Raw genomic sequence first — 25116 nt, 5'->3', positions numbered from 1 at the left:
CGGACACTTTAAACACGCCAATCAGCCTACCGTGCATGTCTTTGGACTGGGGGAGGAAACCGGAGTACCCGGAGGAAACCCCCGCAGCACGGGGAGAACACGCAAACTCCGCACACACAGGGCCACGGTGGGAATCGAACCCCCGACCCTGGAGGCGTGAGGTGAACGTTTTAATTAAAGGTATCTTTGCTGTACGGTATTTCTTTACATGTGCCTAAGACTTTTGCACAGTATAGTGTGTGTATGTATGTATGTATATATATATATATATATATATATATATATACACATGAAATGAAATTTGGGTTATTAAAATATTTTTAAATTGCAGAACCTTGAACACCATTTAGCTATTTTTACATCAGGGAGTAGCACCAATGCTAGCGGTTACACATCTGCGTCGTTCAAGATCTTCTATGAATTTTAATCGCTGAAACACAAGCGAAGGAAAAAAAAAAAACACGAGAGCTTTTACTGTTTTAAAAAGCCGGAAACATATCGTTTATATATATATATATTTTTTTTTTTCTTTCATTTCGAAACAAAAAACACTACATACACAGACCTTGTCATAATACAATCATATATTAGTAAGGATTATTTCGTTAGGGTGAAAAAACCAGGGCTCGGCTGACTGTAAGACCAAAGTGGAATATATAAGGGCAGGATTTATGCGAGCCACTGGGTCTAACAGCTGAGAGAGGTGATGAGCAGGGTCAGGAGGATGGACTGATGGCTCAGTGAAATGCTAATGGAGCTACTGTTAGCATTCATGAGGAAGAATGGGCTGCCTGAGCTCGAGCTGTAAGAGGGTGTACCTTCGCATCCACGCTCAATCTGCCCGCTGCGGAACAGAGCGTCGTTTATCAGGTCCGGCAGACGGCCGTTCAGGTCCACCGACGCCAGACAACCTTTAAAGCCCTCTCTCGAGGCTACCAGTTTGGGCAGGCTGTTGTACATGTTGGGCCCCAAACCAGCAATGAAAAGATCACCTGAGGGGAGAAAAGTCAATAGATTCGTTGCTACACACTCACGACGTTGCTTCGTCTTGCCCAAAGATGTCCAGCCAGAAAAAAATAAATAAATAAATAAATAAAACCAGGCAAAGAAATCGCAGACCGAAGAAGCGGGTCACTTTTTCGTTTCGTTTTGTTTTTTTGTTCTGCTGTCAAATGTAATACGATATTAAAATAAGAGATGTTTGAAACATGTTATACATGAAGTATAAATGAATAAATATCATCTATTATTTTAGCCTTCTGTATTAAATGAGTAAAGTTTCGCGTTACGATACCGGGTTCTGCTCACGTACCTTTTAGGTCCAGGTTCTTGGCACCGTTAACCACTTGACTGACGACCTTGGCGTCGACTTTGAGGGTATGCAGATTGCTGTTGTCTCTGGTGATGACCACGTTGTGCCACTGGTTGTCATGCAGAGCTCGATCACTGTTGCCTTTAATGAGGTTCGGGCCGTTGCCGAGATCAAACACGTAATGGATGTACCTGAGGGGGGGTGGGGGGGGTGGGGAAAGAAAAAAACAAAGAACAACCGTCTGTCTTCACTATCAACGGCTTAAGTTTTAAATAACTAGGAAAAGAATAGGACTGCGTACTTGTTCTACTATGCATAGTTCTTGAGTTATGTTAAAATAATAATAATAATAATAATAATAGTAATAAATGTTCTTAATTTTAATTGTAGCTGGATATACAAGAGAACAATAGCCGGCCTATATCAGGACCATGAGGGTCTGCACATTTTTAAGATCAGGAGAACCTGAATTTATTTCTCTCTCTTCATCTGATTGGTTGGGGTTAACTCCAGGAACAAATTGAACTACTTTAGAACGCCAGAACCGTGGTTCCCATTGGCAAAGTACTGTATAGAGATTTAGACAGAACCCTATAATAGAGGGTGTCCCTTTCAGGAAAGGTTCCAAATGAAACCTCTTTAGAAAGCTAGAAGCATTAACTGTCCAAAGTACCCATTGAGAAATTCTTTTTTTTTTTCCTCCCAAAGACTGCAGTTGTATCTCTTTGGAAGACCGTCCAAAAAGGTTTAAAGTAGAACTCTACAATAGGGGGTTCTATTAACCATCCAAATGTTCCCATTGATGAACTCTTTTCGAAGAAGGTAGTAAAATCTGTGGTTTGAGTCATCGCCCAGATTTAAGTTATCGATCAGTATATGGTACTACACGGTGTTACTGTCCTTTTTGAACCTTTAAAAAGTACACTTTATGCCCCCTATATAATAGACCATTTCTGAAAGGGTTCCGGTTAGCACCTCTTTAGAACGCTAAAAGCAGTAACTATGCTTCCCATTGACAAAGCTTGCTTTTTTAAGAGTGCAGTTCCTCAGATTTCTTAAGGACAGATTACATGTAGTACCCTTAACGGTTCTTCGGTCTGTCCCTTTGGGTAGGCCTTCAAGATACCTTGTACATCCTCTACAATTTCGGTTTTCCCTTTCAGATAAGGTTCCAAATACACTGAACGCTACAACCATTAACCATCCCAGGTATGCAGTGACGAACCCTTTTTTGTTTGTATTTTGTACAGATTAAAATGTAGCACACGAAAGCATAATTCGGTTTAATATTATCTCTCTTTGTGGAAAGGTTCTAAGTAGAACCTCTTTATAAAAAATAAAAAATTTAAAAAAAACTCAACCTGCTATCCATGCAAATAATGGTTCCACCATTCCACCACCACGACACCACCATTTTCCACTAACAAACCCGTTTTTTTCTGAAAGTGTAGTTCTTTCATTTTTAAGTGAAACCAAGTGAAAGGTGTGTAATGTTATCCTGGCTTTGGTCATAAACCCTCATGCAAATCTCTCGCATGTCATTTCAGTCCATCCGACCTTCAGGTTGCGTCTTACCCTTTCACCAGCTCCACGGCGATGAAGTCGCTCCCGTCGCCGCTGTTGAACAGGATGATGCCGTCCGCTGCGGTGGTCTTGAACTGGAAGAACAGGTGCATGGAGGTGTAGGCCTGCAGCGTGGCCAGGCTCAGGTAGCTACTCTTGGCTTTGAAGGTCACCGGGTCGGCGATGATGGAGCGCATGCCGAAGCGTGCGTTCAGCTCGCAGTAGTCGATGTCGCCGTTCTTGCACAAGTCGATGTAGAGCAGGCCGTTGAACCTGAGGCTCTGCAAGTGGCCGATGAAGCTGGACGGGATGTGCGAGACAAAACGGCGCTCGGTCATCACACCTGTCTCGATGTTGTGGAACTCCAGGCGAGTATGGTCGCCCACCATCTGACCTGCAACCCAAGCAGGTTGGGACAAGAGGGGAAGAAAGAAAAAAAGGCAGCTATACTCTTCCTTCCACCGACTTCAAACTGCAGCTCAAGTATTTTTTATTTATTTATTTTTTTTAAGGTTGCACACTCTATGGCTGTGTTCCAATACTGTTTTCTAAATCGCCCCCGTTGACCTGGCGTTGGGAAATTCCCCATCATCGTCGCAATACTCATCCTAATAGTAGCGCAAGTGCATTTTCCTGAAAGCCAAAGTGATAAAGGCAACATGACTAAACTTTATGAGCAGAACTTACCCAGAATGCCTTTACAATAATATAGTGGATGATGCACTATTAGGTATATTTGTAACAGTGCAAGGATATACACGGACATAGGACCGATACGATGCCCAGACGATGCTCATAGTCACATGACTGTCGCTGTACCGCTGAGCTATCAGCATTTGTACATGTAATTCCTTATGATCGTGAACTAGAATTAAAGCGATTTACTTGCTAGCATTAGCTTTCGTAGAGTTCTTAGCATTTGACTGAAAATATGCTGCTCTGCAATGGACTGGCATCACATACAGGGTGTGTTCCCAGCTTACGCCCAGTGTTCCCGGGACATGCCCATTCCCTGTCTGTCCACCCCCACCCTTAATAGGGAAAAAAAAACACTTACTGCAGATGAATGAATGAATGAATTAATAAATGAAGACATCTGTCCTTGTCCAAGTTAAAGTGCAGTCAGGGTTCTTTCTTTCTTTCTTTTTTTTTTTTAAGAAGTACAAAGTCCCACCCCTTTTAAGAGGACTGCCAGTGAAGACATGGAGAAAAGAAAAATATATTTTTAAAAATGTTCTTTACTATGTACTAATGTAGAACCCTACTACAGATGGTTCCTTTTAAAACACCGTCGATATTTTTATTGTTCTTCTTTTTAAACTTGATTTCCATTTTGGTTTTGGTGCAAGATGAGATTAGGAATGAGATTACTGCTTCGAGGAGTGTTTTCATCCTGAAGAAAGTCTCTCTTTTTCATCCCACGGGATAATGATGGAATGTTTTTGGGAGGGACTACAACCCTGGAGATACTCTGATGATAATTACATGATCCCACCTTGCTATGTACACCTAATCCAGTGCGAATAGGGCTTTACAGAGCTACTTTGTAGTCTCCATAAATCTTTTATTTTTTTAAAAAATGCAGCGAGCATGCTTTACGTTTTATTCCGTCAATGACTTCCGAGTCGCGAAAGGAAGTCGATCGAGATGCGTCAAAAAACAACAACAAAAAAAAAAACAGTATTGGAACACAGGACACAACGTATCGTATAAACCCTTGAGGTAGTTTAGGAATTTTTTTTTACCCTTGCAAAGAACCCACCATGCACAGGAGTTCTTTCTAACCTTGAAGAGAAACACCCTGATCTGAGAGCGTGGCTTGTTCCATCAATAGCCAGCACATTATTATTATTATTATTATTTATTTTAAAATCTTAACTGGGTTCTTAATACTTTTCCACTTCCAGCACCATTTTGAGAATTCTGCCATTACTGCTATCAATCTTAACAAGAAAGCAGCCTGAGATACTATTTGCTTTGTAGTTGAGGAAATCGCTTGTCTTTCAGATTCAAAACCAAGGGAAGTACCTTCAGCTACGTCATCGTCAACTGTGAGCTTGTAGGTTTTACCGCGCCGGATCACCCGCACCGTATGCCACTCATTGTCATTGAGTTTTTGTCCAGCATACAGTGTCTCTGGTCCCTTGCCTGAGAATGACGGTCATGAAAAGTTAATGCCATTCTTAATCGATCACTCCCAATCGAACCTTTGCTTTCTATCGCTTTTTTTTTTTTTGGGGGGGGCGGGGTAATTTATTATTAATCAACACAAATCTGCCAGATAGATAGATAGATATACAGATAAAGGGTTATGGTTAGCTCTACCGTATCTGTGATATTTGAGGTTTAAACACGAGAAAATGATGGAAGAATTCAAATAGAAAGCAGAAGTTTGATTCAGAATGTATTCTTATTGCAAAAAAAAAAAAAAAAAAAAAAGAGAGAAAAGAAACATTCGTCTGAAAAGTATGCAGTATTGCTAAACAAAGAAATCTACCTCAACAAACTACATGGCTTTTACTCATTAAGAGGTTTGATATACCACCCACTCCTTTTTATTTTCCCTTTATAGCACAAGACAAAATCAGTCGAAACTACTATCTAATGAGGACGTTCGTGAATTATTCTTACTTCCGAATCACACGACGGACTCGAGATAAAATATTCTATTCTGTATGCGTGAGCTTAATGATGCTTGTTATTGACTCGAGTCTATGGGATGTCTAGAAGTTTCCACCACTGGGATTCGACAAGAAGGTATGATTCCATTTTCAAGCCATTTCGTCGGAAATACGACCTTGTGTCTCCGAACAAAATGGTCTAAGAAGCCTTCTCAAAATGGGTAGTGCCTGGTGATCGAACCGCACTCCATGACATCCAAACTTCAAGCGGGTTCCTATTGGAAACCGATTCACACACAGGCACCGGTTTGGAATAGCGTTAAATCCCACGAAACGGCCTTACTTCGGCCGAATTTGAAGGCAGTATTACACGCGTCTTCCTCAGCGTAGGTAATCTCGGTAGTTTATGAAAGCTTTCGCAAACCTGGCGGAACAACCTGGCGATCCGAACAAGAATTCACTCGGAAATATGTGAATATACGTTTCCTGTTGTAAAATTCTGAAGGGTTTAGTCTATTTAAGAGGGTCCATTACATGAATGACAACCCTTAATCGAACAATTGGTGCGCGAACAAGATGGCTCCACATCAAAATTTCAGACTGAGCCTGACTGAAGACACCACCCTAAGGCCTGGTCCCCGGTATGGGTTCCTCTAACCCTAATCCGGGCAGGGTACATCGCTCTTTATATGATTCTGCCCCTCAGATCTGCTCACCAACGGTGGCCATACTGGGAGCCTTAACCCGAGCTTTATTTACCGTCTTCCTTAACAGATACCAGTCTTGCTCGTCTCCACAGGTCATCACAAGGCTATTATTTAGCCGAGTTTTTAAACGAAGTTTGCTGAGAATCAAGGGCACCCCAAATGTGACCCCGGGCAAGGTTACTTTTAGTTACGAACCTGTTCAGTCAGACAGGACGCGTCATTAGAATAGACTTCACCGAGCATTCCTACAATATTTCTCGAATATATAAACCATGATCAAAGAGAAAAGCATTAGTTTAGTGGATCAGAGACAAGCTCCTGTGATTGAAGCTTGCGAGTTCAAGTCGTAGAGCTGTACAGGTCGGCAAGATTGGGATTTACCGAGAGACAGATCGCCTTTGTCATGTCATAGAAACGTTCAGACTTTGAGCAAGACCTTTATACCACTTTAAACCCCCAAGAGACTAACAATAAGACTACTTTTAGCCAGCATTTCCTTAAAGCATGTGTGAGGGATGGATATACTGTATGAAGACGGAAAAAATAAATAAATCCCTACGTAGCAACAAAACGGCCAGACAATTCAATCCATAAACTCAAGACAGCTGACAGTGAGGCTAACCAATTCCGTGCATTATAGCCAGAAACGGATGCACCTTCTAAGTTTTACATGCGTGAGTTAGGATTTTGAGCACTTGGTTAAATAGTGCACAATGCAACTGACTGATCTCAAGCTCCGCCCACTCTTGCTAACTCTTCTTCTCTCATTTAAGCTTTTGAAACTCTTCTCGACGCCATCATCACAAGACGTATCAGATCAGGCTAGGGGTTCAGGCAGACGTTGAAGAATCATTAAATATGAATCATCTGAAGAAAAAAAAAAACTGCCACAAATACATTTTTAAAGAAGTGAGGTGAAAAATTGTGTCTTAAAGGCATGAAAGTGATTTTAAAAAAATAAATAAATAATAATAATAATAAAAAAAACCCATAACAGGGGCTATCCAGCAATGTGTCCATCAAATGAGTCGAACAGTTTATCGTTATCCAGTTTTGCGTGTCTATAAACATTTCCGTAACGTTAAAGTAGCATTTGTTTAGTACTGGAAAATTAAGAACGGTCAGTATGTTGAGTTTTTCTGAATATCTGTCAACGATTTTAGCTCAAGGTTACAGAACGTCGCGGCAGAATTTGAGTCGACGACGGTTCTGGAAACTTTCGGTCGTAAGGATGTCAAGTTTTTGTGAAGTTCCTGTGAACATGTGAACTCGAAGTTTATAAGTGTTCGGGAAAACGTTGCAGGAAAATCAAAATAAACATTCTGGGCGCCATGTTTTTACTGAACGTTGTACAAAAGTTCAAGAATTCTATCTATAACGCTGCGGCAATACTTTTATTCTTTTGTGGAACGTTCCGGATTGGTTGTAGGAACATTCATTGTGTCAAGATTTCCTGTTAAAATGTTATAAACGTTCATACAATGTTCTGCCAAAAATATATATATATATATATATATATATATATATATATATATATATATATATATATATATATATATATATATATTTTTTTTTAAATTTTTTTTTTACTTAAAGTTGTTAGTTATAAAAATGCTAACTGGGACCATTTGAAGAACATTGGGGTGTCGAGTTTTTCCTAAGTTTTCTGTGAGCATCGCCATGAACAAACTTAACGTTCGTACAACACTGTAGCAACGTTTAGCTGTAGAGAGTCCAACAAGACTCGTTAGATGCCCACGGGAAACATCAGCGTGCTGAGACCCTGACCAAGTCGAACTGAGATTGCTAAGCAGTTAGTAGAAGGCCGAGAAAAAAAAAACAAAAAAAAAAAAAAAACTTGAAGTCAGTCAGTTCTTTGTTTCAACAAAAATTCAAAGCTTTTTAAAAAGTTCCATGATGTTCTTTTTTTTTTTTTGTGAAGTTTCATTTGTTCACATCAAACTCTGATTCAAGTTCACACTGCTGGTATAATGACTGACTCGGCAGCAGCAATGGTCACAGTGAGATCTTATTAAATCGGAAATGATTGATGGTGTGAAAAGTAACCCATGGTGACAAATTAGATCCCGGTATAAAAAAAAGCAGATGTATGTTCTAGAAGCATAATCATACCTGTCACTTAGATCTCTGAAATAGCTCACCTGCTCCAGACAGCTTACATAAACGTCCAGTTCTGTTTTTAAGACCCTTAATGGTGTAGCAGCTGCTAAAGTTTTGATTCGTTTTCTCTCTCTTCGTCAGTGGAATACGGTTTTATTTCTCTTTTAAAAATTCTTTTGCGAGTCTGCTTGTGTGGGCGTGTGTTTTATTTCTAGTAATGCGCTCGTTAATTTTTTAAAACTCTTAAAACTCTTTTTCTATTTTTTTTTTTTTTACCCATTTTTGGAAAGACTTGATATTTTTTATTTTTATGAACTTACTTTTTAAATGAAAATCTTTTTTTTCTTCTTATAATTAGCTTATAATTAATGCGCGCCATTATCTTTTAAGTGGTTTTATCGACTTTTAATTAAACGCAGCTTATATTATTTTTAACGAATGCGTCTTTTGATTTAACGTGCTTAAGGTTGTATTTCATACTTCATCTCTATGACCTTTAACTCGATGAAAATAAGTCGTTTAACGAACCTGCTTTGTACAAATTCCTACATTTTATCAGCGTTCTTGTCAACGCTCCTTAATTTGCTTTTATTGTATTTGACTTATTTTAGCTTAAAATCTTTTCTTCGCATTATAATTTTCATGATTTCTGTTTTTTTTTTTTAATTATTATTATTCTTTGTACCTCTATTATATATTTTTCCTTTCTTTATAACATTTTAAGCTACTTTATTCTTATTCTTTAATTACTTTATGAGCTTTCCATCAAGTTTTTTTAAATTTTTTTTGTTGCTATAATTCTTTTAATAAATGCTTTAATATGCAACTTTTTTAAACTCATATTTATAAAATTAATTTTTTAACCAAAGCACTGTTTTATGGACGTCCTTTAAGCATTATTTTCTCCCTATAAAGAAATCCGAAGCTCTTCTTCGTATGAACGATGCCATAAAATCAACCAGTAAATAAATAAAGATGTCTACAAACAGGTCGGACGTGACTTAAGACTCCGGAGTTTTGTGGGATTAGTTGTCCATCCTGCAGTGAGAGTGTGTAAGCGTGTAAGACAGCTGGGTGTGGAGACGGGCAGGAGTGATTAGTGTAATTAAAAGCGAGTTCATCGCGGCTCTGTCGATATGAAAGGTGGAAATTACGAGGTGATGGAGCTGAAGGACACCAGACTAATCTAGCGTGGCGACGGCTGCGGATTTCCCTCGCCGCTCGTCTCGCCGTGTGATTGATGCCGACAGTTCATGAGTCCCGAATTATGGACGTCGCGCGTGGCTCGCTCGGGCACTCCAATTACACCGATATGAACTTCCAGGCTTCTTAACAGATTAGTACAACCTGTTGCACGTGTTCTCTCTTACAACCTTTACATAAATTCATCCCGGTTAAACACTAAACTAAGACAAATCTGTACTGTAATGTCACTTCACAGTCTAGGATAAGACACAGACGCACCAGTGACACTTCCCATGAAGCCTGGATCCATAAATCATTATAACGGTGCTAATTTTTACTGTATTACTGAACGACGCATCGGACTTCTTATCCATTTATAGCTACTTAAAGTCCCCGTACACGTCCCTGCATGAGAACAGTACGTACATCGGACCGTTACTGGAGACTCCTTCCATACAATGTTAAATACACGTCTCGTCACGGAAAACCTCACCATGTGATCACATCCGTTTTTGAATACGTCTATATGTCACTATAGAAACGGACACGCGCGTTAATACGAACCAGCTTTACCGTCGGGGCTGCCGCTGTAGAAGACAAAATCAACACCTTCTGACCAATCGCGACCCAGAAATCAACGGCGCTGCACGGTATGAAAGAGCTTCAGAGCTATAAAAAGCTTTATAAAGACGTAATAAACACAGTTACAACGAGTTATGAATACACGGATTGTCAAACTCTTTACATTCCCAAATCAGTTCATCGATTTCTAAATTTTCAGCGAGGGTATCCAAAACCTGTTCGTGAGTAAAAGCTGCAGATTTAGGTAGTTATAATGACTTATAAAAGGGCACGTGGATGAATCCACACATAATGTACAGTACAGATAATGGGCTTTTTACGCAGCCGGGGAACCGAAGTTAAAAAAAAAAAAAAAAAAGAAAGAAAGAAAGAAAAAAAGTTTAAAAAAATTGAAAAAGGAAGAACTATTAATTTACTGCTAAAACATAATCTGTTTGAATTTATATATAAGTTAGCCTAGCTGAAAATGTGCGCTATATAATACATATCAATTAGTATATAAGTGTTCCATGTCATCTAACATAACATTAAGGGAAAACGCTAAATCTAAAAACGAATACATAAATAAACAGGCAAATAAACGTGTGCCATAAAATAAAGAAACCTCGAATTACAAGAGGAACTAAAAGACAAGTGGTGACTTCATAATCGGATTTAAAACCTCGATCCCTGTTTAGGCCTTAACACAGATATCAGAATGAGATACTGTATACTTCACAAGTATTTCAGCATGCAGGAAAATATACATACGGAAAGATATTTATCACACTGTACATATGCTCATTTCATTTGCATGCACTTACTTAAAAGCCGTCTTCCTTAGCAAGTATCCTAATATACTCGATTATCACTACAACAAGAAAGTACTCTGTACACAACATTCATTATTAAGATTAATGAGTAACACTTCTTTACCTTGGCGGTGTTCGTAAGGGCTACATAACACCTACGTAGACCTGTCGTGACGGCCGACGACGAGAAAAACAACACGCGCGTTTAGAGAGGCTTGTTCCGTATTCTCCGGGTTTGATATCGAGTGGATGTGAGTCAAGTTGACAGAAGGTCGTGTTAGGACGGTTGTTTTTTATTTTTTTTGGACCTACGTTCGAACTTCGTAAGCATAACGGCTCGGTGGTAAATCATAGCTAGGCGTGAGAACCTGCTTTATAACACTGTGACACAGAGAGGGTTCGATCGGTCATTAGACTGCAATAAAAGCCGTTGTTCCTGGGTTTCTTATAAGGTTTTGATGCCGTGACATGCCGTGCCGTGCAATGCAGAGTCGTATAATGCTTATAGCTTGTTTATGACGCAACGTAAAAAAAAAAAAACAGGTTTGATTACACTGAAGGTTATAAGAGCGATTACACTGTGGTAACAGTTGCTTCTCTGAACCTTAAATAAAGTGAGATTCTTATGTCTGCTCATAAGCTTTTAACGTCATGATGTTATGTCAATCACAGCTCGTTTATAGCTTGGTGGTAAATTATAGCTCGACATTAAAACCAGCCTTATAACCCCGTGGCATGGGTGACATAGTGACGTTTATTTCTACTTATATTTTTTTTTTAAGGAAATATAAATATGTAACAGCAACGTCATGACACTGACCTTTAATTAGTCGTGTCATGAGTCACATAATGGCTATGGCTTGTTTATAGCCAGGCTGTAAATTATAGTTCGACAATAAAACCGGCTTTGTAACGCTGACATAGTGACGGTTGTAACGCAGTTGTTTCTCTAAACCTTAAACAAAGTGAGTTTCTAAGTTATTTCTACTCATAAGGTTTTAACGGCACGACATACTGCGTCGTGCGAGTCGTGTAACGTTTCGTATTTCTGCGTTTAATTCGACTTTAATTATCGTTTGACGTACACGACACGATGCTGACGTAAGCTACAAAGTCGGTCGGCGTAAGGTTCCGTCGTAACGCATGCCTTACGTCGCTCCGCGGCCGCGTCGGCTCGACATCAAAGTCTTCCCGGAACGAGCCTTCCTAAACGTCCACGTAGGCGTACGTCCGTCATCGCGAAGGGCGTATGCAGGCGTCATACAGCCTTACGGACACCTCCGTTCGGGTCGAGTGTTACCGATTAATAATTAATTATTAAGTCACCACTCGGAGAGTTTGGATTCATCGTCCGACCGCTAAGGAACAGGGAAAGCAAGAGACGCAGTACATACAACAATCATTAGAAACAAAATGAAACTTGAGTGTTAACTTACTGGAGTTACAGTTAATCCTGATACAGTCTAGATGGGGAAGAATAAATGACAGATGAAATTGCATCCTTCAAGGTTACAGCTGCAGACATCCAAAAACAAGAATTCCACCCTTCCGGGGACGTCCACATGCAGTGCGGCGGCCATTTTACACACACACACACACACGTTTTTAACCTGCGTTCCTTACACACATATGGAATCGATTGTGCTTGATGTATGTGTAAGCGTTATACATTTCATCACATCAGACATAGAAATGTTTCTAGCAGAAATGTTGAATTCATTGTTTTGAGCGTATTTATGTAGAATTGTATCTGTATGCATTTTTCAAATTTTTTTATAATTTTTTTTTTTTTACTTACCACAGCAATATAGCAACCTGATCGATTGAATCAAGCGTTTAATACAAGCTGAGTGGATTCTACATTCGTAAAATGGCCGCTTATAATTTACCAACCACATGGATACACTGACCCAGATCTTTCTGTTTCTTATTTTTATTATTTATTTATTTTAAAACTGAAAATTTCGACCCTCGTCCCCACACCGGACTCGTCGGCCAAACGGCGTATTAAAATCCCGTCTGATGTTCAGCACGGACGTGGCGACGAGCGAGTTTGTTCCCTCGTCACCGTTAGAACACGTAATCTCTCCGCTCGTGCCGTGATCGAGAGCGTCACGTGATCTGGGCGGGGCTCCATGTGGCTGGATCGTTCATGTGTCGTCAACCGCAACAGAAAAGTGGGAGCAAACAGCCTCGATCCAATTAGCACCAGCACCGTGCAGTGGCCACTGTACCTCCTACTCCAGCTACGCACCATGATACGCGGGGGACAAAAAATTTAAAATAAATAAAAAACGCGTCTAATTTATAAAATGATCACAAATCCTACATTTTACGACTTTTTTTTTTATTTAAAGCATTTAAAGTGATGCGTAAGCTGCGTATGCAAATAATAATACAGTGCTAAATATGTTTTAAGCTCATCTGATTGAACTGTACGCCGTATTTAAGAGATCAATTTAGGACTGTATAGTTATATCCTTCGTATTATAGTACGTGTAGCGTCGATTTCTTCATCGCCGACGCCTGGACGGTGCTTACGCTGAACCTGAAGTGCCTCGGGATTTTGTCTACTAATCACGGCTTGTGAAGATAAGACACTCGGATCAGAAAAATCAAGCGCTAAAGCGGTAAAAGTCGAGGACGGTGACGTGCTACCAGCTGCAGGTCCAGCCGAGCGCTCTGTTATCGGGCTGTTTGCCGACCGGGCCGCAGGCTAAAGGCCTTTGAAGGGGTGAATACCATCTTTTGACAAAGCATGGAGAATGTGTATCTGAGAAATAGAAATGATTTAAAAGAATAAGAAACAAAACAAAACACAAAAAATAAAAAAATTTTAAAAAAAGCAACCAGGAACTTAAATCTGATGGAGACAAAGAATTGTGAGAAGAATTAATTCGTGTTAGGTTGATCGTTAGAAAGTCACAACACTTTAACGGATATAGAATGTAACGTTAAAAACGTGTAAGTTATAAAATATTTTAAAAAATAATAAAATTAAAAAAAAAAAAGTATGCTCGTCTTAACTAGTGGTGTGACTCTCTCGATATCTTTTTCATTTTTTTTTTTCTCCACAACCATGAAAAGGTTTAAAAAAGCTCAAAAGATGGACCGAAAATGTTAATCGTGATAATTAGTAGTTCATGTCAAGAGTTAGATTTGTGAAATGTAATTAAAATTAAATAAATAAATGGGGGGAAAAAAAAAAAAAACAACATGTACATCGAATGTTTTTTTTTTTTTTTAATCAAATATCAAATCGAATGCATTTAATCGTGATCTGGTCGTCCATGCATAGACACAAAAAATAGAACACGTCTTTTCATATAGATGAGTGAGGAGGAGCGCGAAAGGGGGGGCGGTGAAAAAAAAAAACAGGATGGAGAACAGATAGAGAGAGAAAAACAGGAGGAGTCAGTGCATCCCGAGGGAGGAGGGACTCGTATACGATACCTAAGTTGACGGTGAGTTTGACGCGGCTGCCGTCCAGCTCCAGGCGCAGGGTGTCGGCCGAGTCGCGCGACGTGGTGGCCATGAGCAGGCCGTACGCTCTCTGGGACATGAAGCGCAGGGACACGTCCTCGGCCTCGGTGTGCATCACTGTGGGCATCACCACCTTCATGTACATGCTGCCGTCGTAGCTCAGGATCGACGCCTCTGTGTAAGAACCGACGCTTTGGTTAGAAGATTTGTTTTGAGTTAAAGTCTAAAAACGTCCTTCAAGTAACTCATCTTCAGTTTTATTCCTCTTACACCAGTCCTCTTACACCTCTTCATGATGAAACCAAAAAAAAACAAAAACAAACTCATTGGTCCTTAAAGTTATAGCTAGTTACGAAGTGCTGACACTGGAGACTCCTTCCATAAACGTTAACAAAAAAAAAAAGTTCACCGTGTCAACAATTACACTGACTTTTTTAAATCCGTTTCTACCGTACAAGTCCCGGTGAACGGGCCGTTACTATAGAAACGATAACGTATCGTCGATATAAACGCTAGTCGGCCCGATATCTTTAGCTAAAGATGGATCGATCGGATGAGATGCTTCTCTTAAAAGACGACGCGTCTGGACGGAGTTGAGATTAAACCAGCGTGGAGGAAATGAGAGCAATACTCCGCGCGGAAACGTTAGTGACGTCTCAACTCAGTGACCGAATCGAGCCTGATTACAGAGAGTCGGACAAGTTCGAACCTTAAAACAAAGCAAAAAAACAAACAAAAAAAAAGCAGCTCCGCTTTGTCTCTGAATGAACTGAATCGAGCGGAGGGAGAGAGAGAGAGAGAGAGAGAGAGAGAGAGATTCGTTCGTTCCTCCGCAGCTGCGAAAACTTCAGGAGCGCCGCGAACAAACTGCTGACAAACTGCAATTACACAGCCATCAGCGTGGTATTGTGTGAGATCGGTCGCTTTTCAGGCGTCTCTGGGGCCACGCCAAAGCTCATTTTACACCCTGCTCACTACAGACTACATACTGCAGAGAGAGAGAGAGAGAGAGAGAGAGAGAGAGAGAGAAGGGAGAAAGAGTGACATAAGATAAAGGGATAATGAGATAAACAAGAAGAGCCAGACATACAGGTAAATAAGAGAAGCGCAACGTGACAGACGGTGAGACTGAAAAAGAAAGAGTGAGACAGACAGAGACAGAGAGAGAGAGAGAGAGAGAGAGAGATTAACCTAAAAATAAATAAGGAAGAAAGAGTGACAGAGGGAGATAAGGAAGAAGAGTCAGACATACAGGTAGATAAGAGAAGTGTCAGGGGATGAGACAGATAAAGAAAGAGAGAGAGAGAGAGAGAGAGAGAGAGAGAGAGAGAGAGAGCGCGAGCAAGAGATACAGGTACATAACAGAAGTGTCAGGGGATGAGACAGATAAAGAAAGAGAAAGAGAGAGAGAGAGAGAGAGAGAGAGAGAGCACGAGCAAGAGATACAGGTACATAACAGAAGTGTCAGGGGATGAGACAGATAAAGAAAGAGAAAGAGAGAGAGAGAGAGAGAGAGAGAGAGAGAGCGCGAGCAAGAGATACAGGTACATAACAGAAGTGTCAGGGGATGAGAGAGAGAGAGAGAGAGAGAGAGAGAGAGAGAGAGAGAGAGCGCGAGCAAGAGATACAGGTACATAACAGAAGTGTCAGGGGATGAGACAGATAAAGAAAGAGTGAGAGAGAGAGAGAGAGAGAGAGAGAGATACAGGTACATAACAGAAGTGTCAGAGGATGAGACAGATAAAGAAAGAGTGAGAGAGTGAGAGATTGAGAGAGAGAGAGAGAGAGAGAGAGACTGCGAGCAAGAGATACAGGTACATAACAGAAGTGTCAGGGGATGAGACAGATAAAGAAAGAGTGAGAGAGAGAGAGAGAGAGAGAGAGAGAGAGAGAGCAAGAGATACAGGTACATAACAGAAGTGTCAGAGGATGAGACAGATAAAGAAAGAGTGAGAGAGAGAGAGAGAGAGAGAGAGTGCGAGCAAGAGATACAGGTACATAACAGAAGTGTCAGGGGATGAGACAGATAAAGAAAGAGTGAGAGAGAGAGAGAGAGAGAGAGATTGAGAGAGAGAGAGAGAGAGAGAGAGCGCGAGCAAGAGATACAGGTACATAACAGAAGTGTCAGAGGATGAGACAGATAAAGAAAGAGTGAGAGAGAGAGAGAGATTGAGAGAGAGAGAGAGAGAGAGAGAGAGCGCGAGCAAGAGATACAGGTACATAACAGAAGTGTCAGGGGATGAGACAGATAAAGAAAGAGTGAGAGAGAGAGAGAGAGAGAGAGAGAGATACAGGTACATAACAGAAGTGTCAGAGGATGAGACAGATAAAGAAAGAGTGAGAGAGTGAGAGATTGAGAGAGAGAGAGAGAGAGAGACTGCGAGCAAGAGATACAGGTACATAACAGAAGTGTCAGGGGATGAGACAGATAAAGAAAGAGTGAGAGAGAGAGAGAGAGAGAGAGAGAGCAAGAGATACAGGTACATAACAGAAGTGTCAGAGGATGAGACAGATAAAGAAAGAGTGAGAGAGAGAGAGAGAGAGAGAGAGTGCGAGCAAGAGATACAGGTACATAACAGAAGTGTCAGGGGATGAGACAGATAAAGAAAGAGTGAGAGAGAGAGAGAGAGAGAGAGATTGAGAGAGAGAGAGAGAGAGAGAGAGCGCGAGCAAGAGATACAGGTACATAACAGAAGTGTCAGAGGATGAGACAGATAAAGAAAGAGTGAGAGAGAGAGAGAGATTGAGAGAGAGAGAGAGAGAGAGAGAGAGAGCGAGCAAGAGATACAGGTACATAACAGAAGTGTCAGAGGATGAGACAGATAAAGAAAGAGTGAGAGAGAGAGAGAGATTGAGAGAGAGAGAGAGAGAGAGAGAGAGAGAGAGCGAGCAAGAGATACAGGTACATAACAGAAGTGTCAGAGGATGAGACAGATAAAGAAAGAGTGAGAGAGAGAGAGAGAGAGAGAGATTGAGAGAGAGAGAGAGAGAGAGAGAGAGAGAGCGAGCAAGAGATACAGGTACATAACAGAAGTGTCAGGGGATGAGTGAGAGAGAGAGAGAGAGAGAGAGAGAGAGAGAGAGAGAGAGCGCGAGCAAGAGATACAGGTACATAACAGAAGTGTCAGAGGATGAGACAGAGAGACAGAAAGACAGAGAAATAAAGAAGGGTGAGAAGGCAACACCGAGGGAGATGAAGAAGAGTGAGACCGGTTGACATACGAATACAGCGGCTGCACAGAACAAAGTGATCGAGTGTGAGATGTAATGAAAGAGTGAGGGATTTAGATGAAAAAGACAGAGATATAGACGGGAGAAAGAGTGATAAAGGAGATAAAGATGAAGAGTTGAAGACATAAAAGACATACAAGGAAGGACAAGTGATAGAGGGTGAAACAGAGCGAGAAAACAGAGAGAGGCAGAGAAAGAAGTGGAGACAGAAGGAGAAAGAAAGAAAGAGTGAGAGAGAGAGAGAGAGAGAGAGAGAGAGAGAGAGAGAGAGAGAGAGCTGTGACCTTTAGTCTCTTGGCCTGCGTTGAGTGAGTGAGCGTATCAGAGAGATTTAGCGTCAGTGTTATTGAGCAGCGAGCCGATGTTCACTGACACATTCACACCAGCGGGATAAGTGTGAGTGACAGCATACACACACACACACACACACACACACACACACACACACACACACACACACCCCATATTGACAGCCGTCTTAGGAAAAGCACAGCATCATGGACTTGAAGAAAAAAAGTGACAGACAGATAGTGATGGAGAGACAGAGACAGATAGTGAAAGAGAGATAAAGAGAAGAAGTGGCGACGTGTGGAGACATAGTGAAGACACGTAGAGAAAGAAAGAGAGTGAAAGAGAGAGACAGTCAAAGAAAGACAGACACAGGCAAAGAGATGGAGAGACAAGACCTAGCAGAGAAGAAAAAAGACAGGGAGACAGAGAAAGAGAGACAGAGACTCGAGGAAAGAATGAAGTGACAGACAAGGAGACAGAGAGAGACAGACAGATAAAGAGAGGTTCTTAATGAAAGAGAGACACAGAAAGAGTAACAGAGAGACAGTTAGAGAAAGAGAGACCAAACTTAGCAGGAGGAAAGAACAAAGTGACGGACAAAGAAGACAGATAGAGAGAGACAGACAGATAAAGAGAGGCTTATAGTGAAGGAGAGACAGATAGAGAAAGAGTGAGAAGAGAAGAGACAGAGGGACAAGACTTGGCGAGAAAAGGGACAGAGAGACAAAGAAAGAAAAGGCAGATAGTGAAAATGAGAGATATCGAGGCCGATAAAGAAAGGATGATGAGGAGAGAAAAATAGAGGAGACGGAAAAAGCAAGAGCGATAGACAGTGAAAGACAGAAAAATGAGACAGACAGATCAAGAGCTACAGATAGAGAAAGAGACCCATAGAGAAGAGACAGATAGTGAAAGTGAGATGGACAGAGAGGACGATATGGAGAGAAAAGAAAGAGACGAGACAGATGAAGGAGGAGCGATAGATAGTCAAAGAGATGAGAGAGACGCACAAAGAAAAGACCGATCGATATATAGAGACAGCGAAAGAAAGGACGACGTGGAAGGAAAAAATAGAGGAGGCGGAAAAAGGATGAGACAGCGAAAGAGAGAGAAAGATGGAGAGAGGAAAAAGAGACAGTTAAAGAAAGAAAGAAAGACACAAACAGATGGTCAGACATGACAAGGGCTGGAAAAGAAAAAGTGATGGAGGGACAGAGGAAGAGAAAGTGATAGAGAGACTTAGAGGAACGGATTAGAGGAAAGAATAACGTGACAGAGAAAAGGAGACAAAGGAGAGATGGAGAGATGAGTGACGAAGAAAAGGCGAAAGAAAGAGAATGGAGACAGACAGCAAAAGGCACAGATAGAAGAGACAGACAGATAGAAGAGATAGACAGATAGAAAGGACAGACAGATAGTAAAGTGATTTTAATGACACGTCCTATGAAGGTCATATCGACGGTTTATTAACGATGAACATGTTCCTATCACGTTATAACGCATTCATAAGGAATTCGGTACACTTTATATCTATGTACACGATGCATTATAAGTACTGTTCATAACACGTCATGTCACGTGAAGCCCCACGTTGCGTAGTGCATTATGAGACTGGTATGACGGTGATATAATGTGTATTAACCGCCACGTATAGCGTAATCTTTTTAAAAACTTTAAAAGCATTATAAACAATGCCACAATCTATAATACCTTTTCATAACTAATCACGACAACGCACATAATGCCCGAAGGATGCATGAAACATGTTATGACTGTGTTCATAAGGCGTCGTACATATGGCCTTTATAGAAAGCGCTACCGTTTTATTGATTGATTTATTTATTTTCCTGCCATACATACTATTTTATTTATTTATTTATTTATTTACTTACTTACTTAATAAACTCACAAAATAATAAAGGAGTCGTTTCATACAGAATGGTTCAATAGAACGCTAGCAGTGAGACGGCTAGCCTGTTTTTCAGGCTAACGTTTCTTAATATTTAACTACAAACAATACGTTAGCCACGTTTAAATTCTAATCCTAGCCATTTACATTCAAACAATTCGAACACATCACCAAGGTTCACTCAAGTCACGCTAAACTCTGGCAAATGGCCATGTAGCTAGCTAGGCTACTTCAAATAGCTGCCTGATCGCTAGCTGAACTGCGGACCTGTTATTTTTAAGCTAAAAAATGTTTTAAACGCCGTCACATTTCGCAATAATTAATATATATATATATATTTATACGAATCACTCAGCATTTTACTTAAAATAATAATAATAATAATAATAATAATAATAATTAAAACATACACTTTACTCGAGCTTGGCTACGTTCTAGCAAGTACCTATCTAGCTACCATTGCTCACTGAACTGCTAGCAAACAGCTAGCCAGGTTTACATGCCGACAGCTTTTTAGTGCCATATTTATCTGTAAATATAATATTACTCACTGATTCTTTTATATTAAAGCTAAAACATATGACCCGCTTCACTCAAGTTTGGCTAAGTTCTAGCTATTTAGGCTAACTGTATTAGTTGAATTATCGCTAGCGGAGTTGCTGAACGGTTTTCGTCATATGTAGTTATAAATAAACGTTTCGGTCATTTATAATCGACGCGACGTGTTACCTACACTTCACTCAAGTTTTGCGGAGAGCTGTCAAATAGCTGAGTAGCTAGCTAGCTAGGCTAACTATATACATGCTAAGCAAGGGTACAGCCCTGGCTCAAATCTCTCTCTCACACACACACACACACACACAGAGAGAGAGAGAGACAGAGATATGAGCATAGTGTTTCTGAAACACTATCAACAGGAAACTATTCTGTATATAAAATAATTTAGATTTTATCAATGTAAATATATCCGAAACATAAATTCGAAACAAACACGTCCTTACGGAACGCTTCGAGCTTTAAACGTTCCCCTTCCCCTTCCACGAACACACCTGCCCCATTAAAGCTAGGTGGTCCTTGTTCTGTCCTGTTTGACGGAGGAGCGGGCGGGGTTACGCGGTTATGTTCGGGTTGGGGGCGGGGCCAATTAGCATAAAGAGAAGCTCAAAATGAAGAAAGGAGGTCCGTAGATCCTGTAGAGGCGATCATATAGAACGCACGTCAACGTATCCGGCTATAAAGACGTGCGTCGTGTCTCACGCCTCCGAAATGATAGTTTTTCTGCTCGGTGAGAATTCAGGAGAGGGAACGGAAGAGAATTGAAGGTGCGACAGTAAAATCGGACTCGGTTTGCATAATTGCACAAAGCAGCGCGTATGAAAAGAGGGTGTTATTAACGGGAAGGCAGTGATGATTCCCTGTCAACACAGAGCGCTTGCTTGGTTGTTTTTTTTTTTGGTATTTTCAGAAAAGGCTGACAGAAAAATGAGAAAGAAAAGAAAAAAAAGAAACGAAATTCCAGACAAAGTCGAAACGGAAAGGGAATTGAAATCAACAACGTGACAAAAATTATAACGCTGATTATACTGTCAGGAATGCTTCATGCTTTCATGCCATGATTTAATAAAAAAAACGATTTTATTGCGGTAAAATTGATATTCGTTGCATTTTTTCTGTATAATAATAATAATAATAATAAAACGATTCATGTAAAATTTTTTAAAATGTGAAAGCGATTTGGTGCCGCAGTTCATGCTTTGAACATAATTCTTTTTCAAACAGAGCTAAAGTGCATCTGTAGCTGTGTTTATGCACCGTGTACATTTCATACGCTCTTAAAATGTCCTCTGGGTCTCAGTTAGGAGAATGTGAGGACTGGAAAAAATCCCATAATGTCCACTAGGTGGAGGCAAAGCCCAGAAAATCCTGCGATCGAGTCTCCCAAAACAAAGCCTCAAGGGTCTAACAGCAGTCCAGTTACTTACTCACTTAATATCCTTGAAGGTAGTACCCCCAAACCCAATATTTTAGAAAATCAATTTTTTAAAATTTTTATAGCAGTTGATAAGTTCATTAAAAAAATAATAAATAAATAAACAACCCTAAATGTAATATTAGGTGACTTCTTGCTTCATAAATCATCTTCCGTTTTTTTGGTGTGCTGATTTAAAGAGCAAATCAGATTCAGACGCCTACCTACTTACACAAAACCACGTACACTGACCGGCCGCTTTAATAGGAACACCCGTATGCCTGCCCGTTTGAATTCATGCAGTTATCCGTGAGTGAAAGTCGTGCAGGTTTTCCAGCTGGGATTTTCACACACACAGTTTACACAGACGAAAAACATTTCACTGAGCGCCGGGTCTTCGTGCAGGACACGCGCTGTTGAGAAAGGAGCTGACAGGGAGGCTGAGGTATCTCGAATAACCACTCTTTACAACCATGCTGAGCAGGAAAGCATCTCGGAAAGCACAACACGTAGAACGTTGCCAGTGAAGGACAGGTATGTGAGGCTACAGTGGGCGCAGGGTCACCGCTGAAGAGTGGAAAAAGATCCGACGAGGTTTTTCCAGTCTTCGACCGTCCAGTTTGAATCCGCGTTTTAATCTAAGACAGGATTATCGGCGGCATGACGGTTAAGAGCGAATGAATCGACGGCGAAAAAAAGGCCTCGTGTCGAAACCGGAACATGCCCGCGTAGCCATTTTATATCCTGTTCAACTGCGCTTCTCTCGTTCTCGTCCTTTCACGGCTCATTTAAACGTTTCTCGGGGGAGAAGCGGGGTGGAGTGAAGGATGGAGGGAGGCAAGGGGAGGTTGATTACTATGACAACAGCAGAATTGAGTCTGTGCCCTGGCTGTGTTTCGACTTCAATCCTGCAGATTTTTTGTGCAAACCGGCCACACCTGAGCATGTGAAATATTCAGCACGGCGTCAGGAGGGGCTGCACCTCCGGCACGGCTAAACGGCCTGGACAGGAACGAGCGACGGTGTCGTCCGGGCGTCTGAACGAGGAAAGGCTCGGAGATGAAGGAGGCGGAACAAACAAGCTAGGAGGAGGACTCTCGACTGATGGGCTAATTCACATTACGTCAGTATAACTTGAGTACGATTCGGATCGGATTAGATTTCCGTTAAGCAAAGTCATCGGAAGGCGTCCGTACTGATCGACCCGCACGAGATTAGCGTTATCGCCGCGCTAAAAAACGTCCATGCAGACTACAAACTACGAAACTGCGCTTGTTGAAGGGGCGTGGCCATGCGTGATTCACACTAGACAAAAAAAAAAAATCCCAGAGATACTCCAGTAATAACGACATAACGACATCACCCACCTCTACGTGTAAAATGAGTCCGAGTGAGGATTTAAACACCGGATATACATCCGATCTCTAAGATCATACAAGAAATAAATACCGACGCAGAAGGAGTTTAACAAGCTTTTCTTTTTTTAGCTCCCTCCACGCACGATATGCAAAGATAACGAACCAGCCGCGTTCGCTTTCGCGCGTTCGCACACCGCCGCCCCGTTCCCAAACACTCCCTCCGGCATCTCCTGCAGTCTGATTACAGGAGCGTGTGATACATCACAAAATGGCCTTGACACATAATTATGGGGGAGGCTGGAAGCAGACAGAGCTTAAAGAAGAAATGGCTAATCCTTCCTCTGATCTTATCACAGGGGCCTTGCAGGGGGGGAAAAATAAATAAAACAAAAGAAAAGAGAACGAGAAAGAGAAAGACGCACGTCAGCTTATTCTTCTCACTCTTGACCAGAAGGAAAGACTGTAAGGTTTATCGTGTTTACGGTCAAATATTAGAGTATTTATACACGCAAGGCATTTAATCCTTGGTGTCGCGCTGTTGTAATGATCAAAACACTCAGCAGCATGGGAGTCGGAAGGTGGGAGTTACTCTCACCACCCTGGAGGTGATTATTTATCTTTAACGGCATACGCTAGACCAGGGTGCGAATCACAAGGGGTCTGACCCCGCCTAAACAAGGCTTAAACTCCTCCCATCATTATACATGCAGTTCACGTCAAGTTATATCAGCAGTCTGTGAAACACAGATTACACACACACACACACACTGTATATAGGAATCTGTGAGCTTTCTCCACCCTCGCCTCGCCCCCCCCCCCTTCTTTTCGTCCATTCCTATTTTCTTTGTTTTCCTCTTTATTGGACGAAACGCGCACAAACTATCGGCAGCAACAAATTGAGCGTCTTTCATCTCTGTCGGAAAGAGCGGGCGCTGGAAAACAGCGCACCACGCCTTCCGTGGCTCGTCCATCTTCCGAGCTTTCAGTGTGATTAGAGGAGAAAAAGATCCGCGGCGTATCTGATGGACTCGCGCCCCCCCCCCCCCGGCGCCGGGAGGATCTCTCGCCTCTTTCGCCTTAGAGAAACTGATAAAAGTGAGAAAAGACGGCGAACCGAAGACGGATCACGCCGGTAAGGGCATGAAAACTTTTTTTTGGACCATCGTTCACCGTTGTTTATATTAGCTGCTGTAACGTAAGCGAGAAAAGGAACCGACTCTGGTTTAGTTTTACGGACGTCCCACGACTTTAAACGCAACTATGAACGGATAACAATCGCGATGTTCTTTAATGAATTAAGATGCGATCTTCGGGAAAGCGCCGCGGTGCTGTACAGGAGGATGGAAAGACTTCTGGACATGCTGTTGAAGGGAAACGATCGATTTGCGGGGTGACTCCGCCCCCTACGTTCCTACGACACTACGGCACGCTAACCGGTCCCTCTAGGATTTAACGATCTCGCACAATTGACGCCAAAATCCAGCAAACGCCACGACATTCGGAGGAGCTTGCAACGTTTCAAAACGGCCGCAGGTCCGAGCCGAGACGCGTCACGTGATCTCACGACGCGCGTTCGGCCGAATCTCTCCTCGATTCACGAGTACAGCTAAAAGGTCTCGTTTACCGACAAACATCACCGCGAAAGAATGACAGAAATTCCAACGCTTTGTCGGGAAAGCGTTTCCAGCGTGATCTTTTTTTTTGCGCGATTTCACACGTCAACAATTAATTTATCCCCTAAAGTCAATCCAAAACTGGATCTTTTTAGCGCGTTTCTGATTATTCCTTCCTCCGGTGCCTACATCGAGAAAACGTCCGGCGCGCCGGGACTGAAGCCCGCCTAACGAGGCTTAAAATGTAGTCGTCTCGTTACGTCACGGATTTAACAGGAAGTTGAAACTGTGTTCTCACGGAAAAACGTTTCAGAGAAACAGTTTCTACTGCAGACGTGAGTGAAAGAGGAAGAACATAATCCACAAAGGCTTCCAATATC

The 25116-nt window shown here is 41.5% G+C and overlaps 1 protein-coding gene across 1 annotated transcript in view; it reads right to left on the bottom strand.

The window, feature by feature from the left end:
- Positions 1–434: 434 nt before the first annotated feature.
- LOC128612500 (neurexin-3a) overlaps positions 435–25116 on the bottom strand; it is a 99815-nt gene continuing 75133 nt past the window's right edge. The window contains exons 7-12 of the mRNA XM_053632771.1: positions 14336–14539; positions 12319–12345; positions 4904–5023; positions 2888–3269; positions 1313–1503; positions 435–992 (exon numbers count right to left, since the gene is read on the bottom strand). Coding sequence (XP_053488746.1) covers positions 688–992; positions 1313–1503; positions 2888–3269; positions 4904–5023; positions 12319–12345; positions 14336–14539 — 1229 coding nt within the window. The 3' untranslated portion in view covers positions 435–687. The remainder of the gene's footprint in view (positions 993–1312; positions 1504–2887; positions 3270–4903; positions 5024–12318; positions 12346–14335; positions 14540–25116) is intronic.

Source organism: Ictalurus furcatus, chromosome 9, assembly GCF_023375685.1.
Source record: "Ictalurus furcatus strain D&B chromosome 9, Billie_1.0, whole genome shotgun sequence".
Classification (NCBI taxonomy): domain Eukaryota; kingdom Metazoa; phylum Chordata; class Actinopteri; order Siluriformes; family Ictaluridae; genus Ictalurus; species Ictalurus furcatus.
Note: the sequence above shows the minus strand (reverse complement) of the source record. Positions and strands in the feature narration are given on the sequence as shown.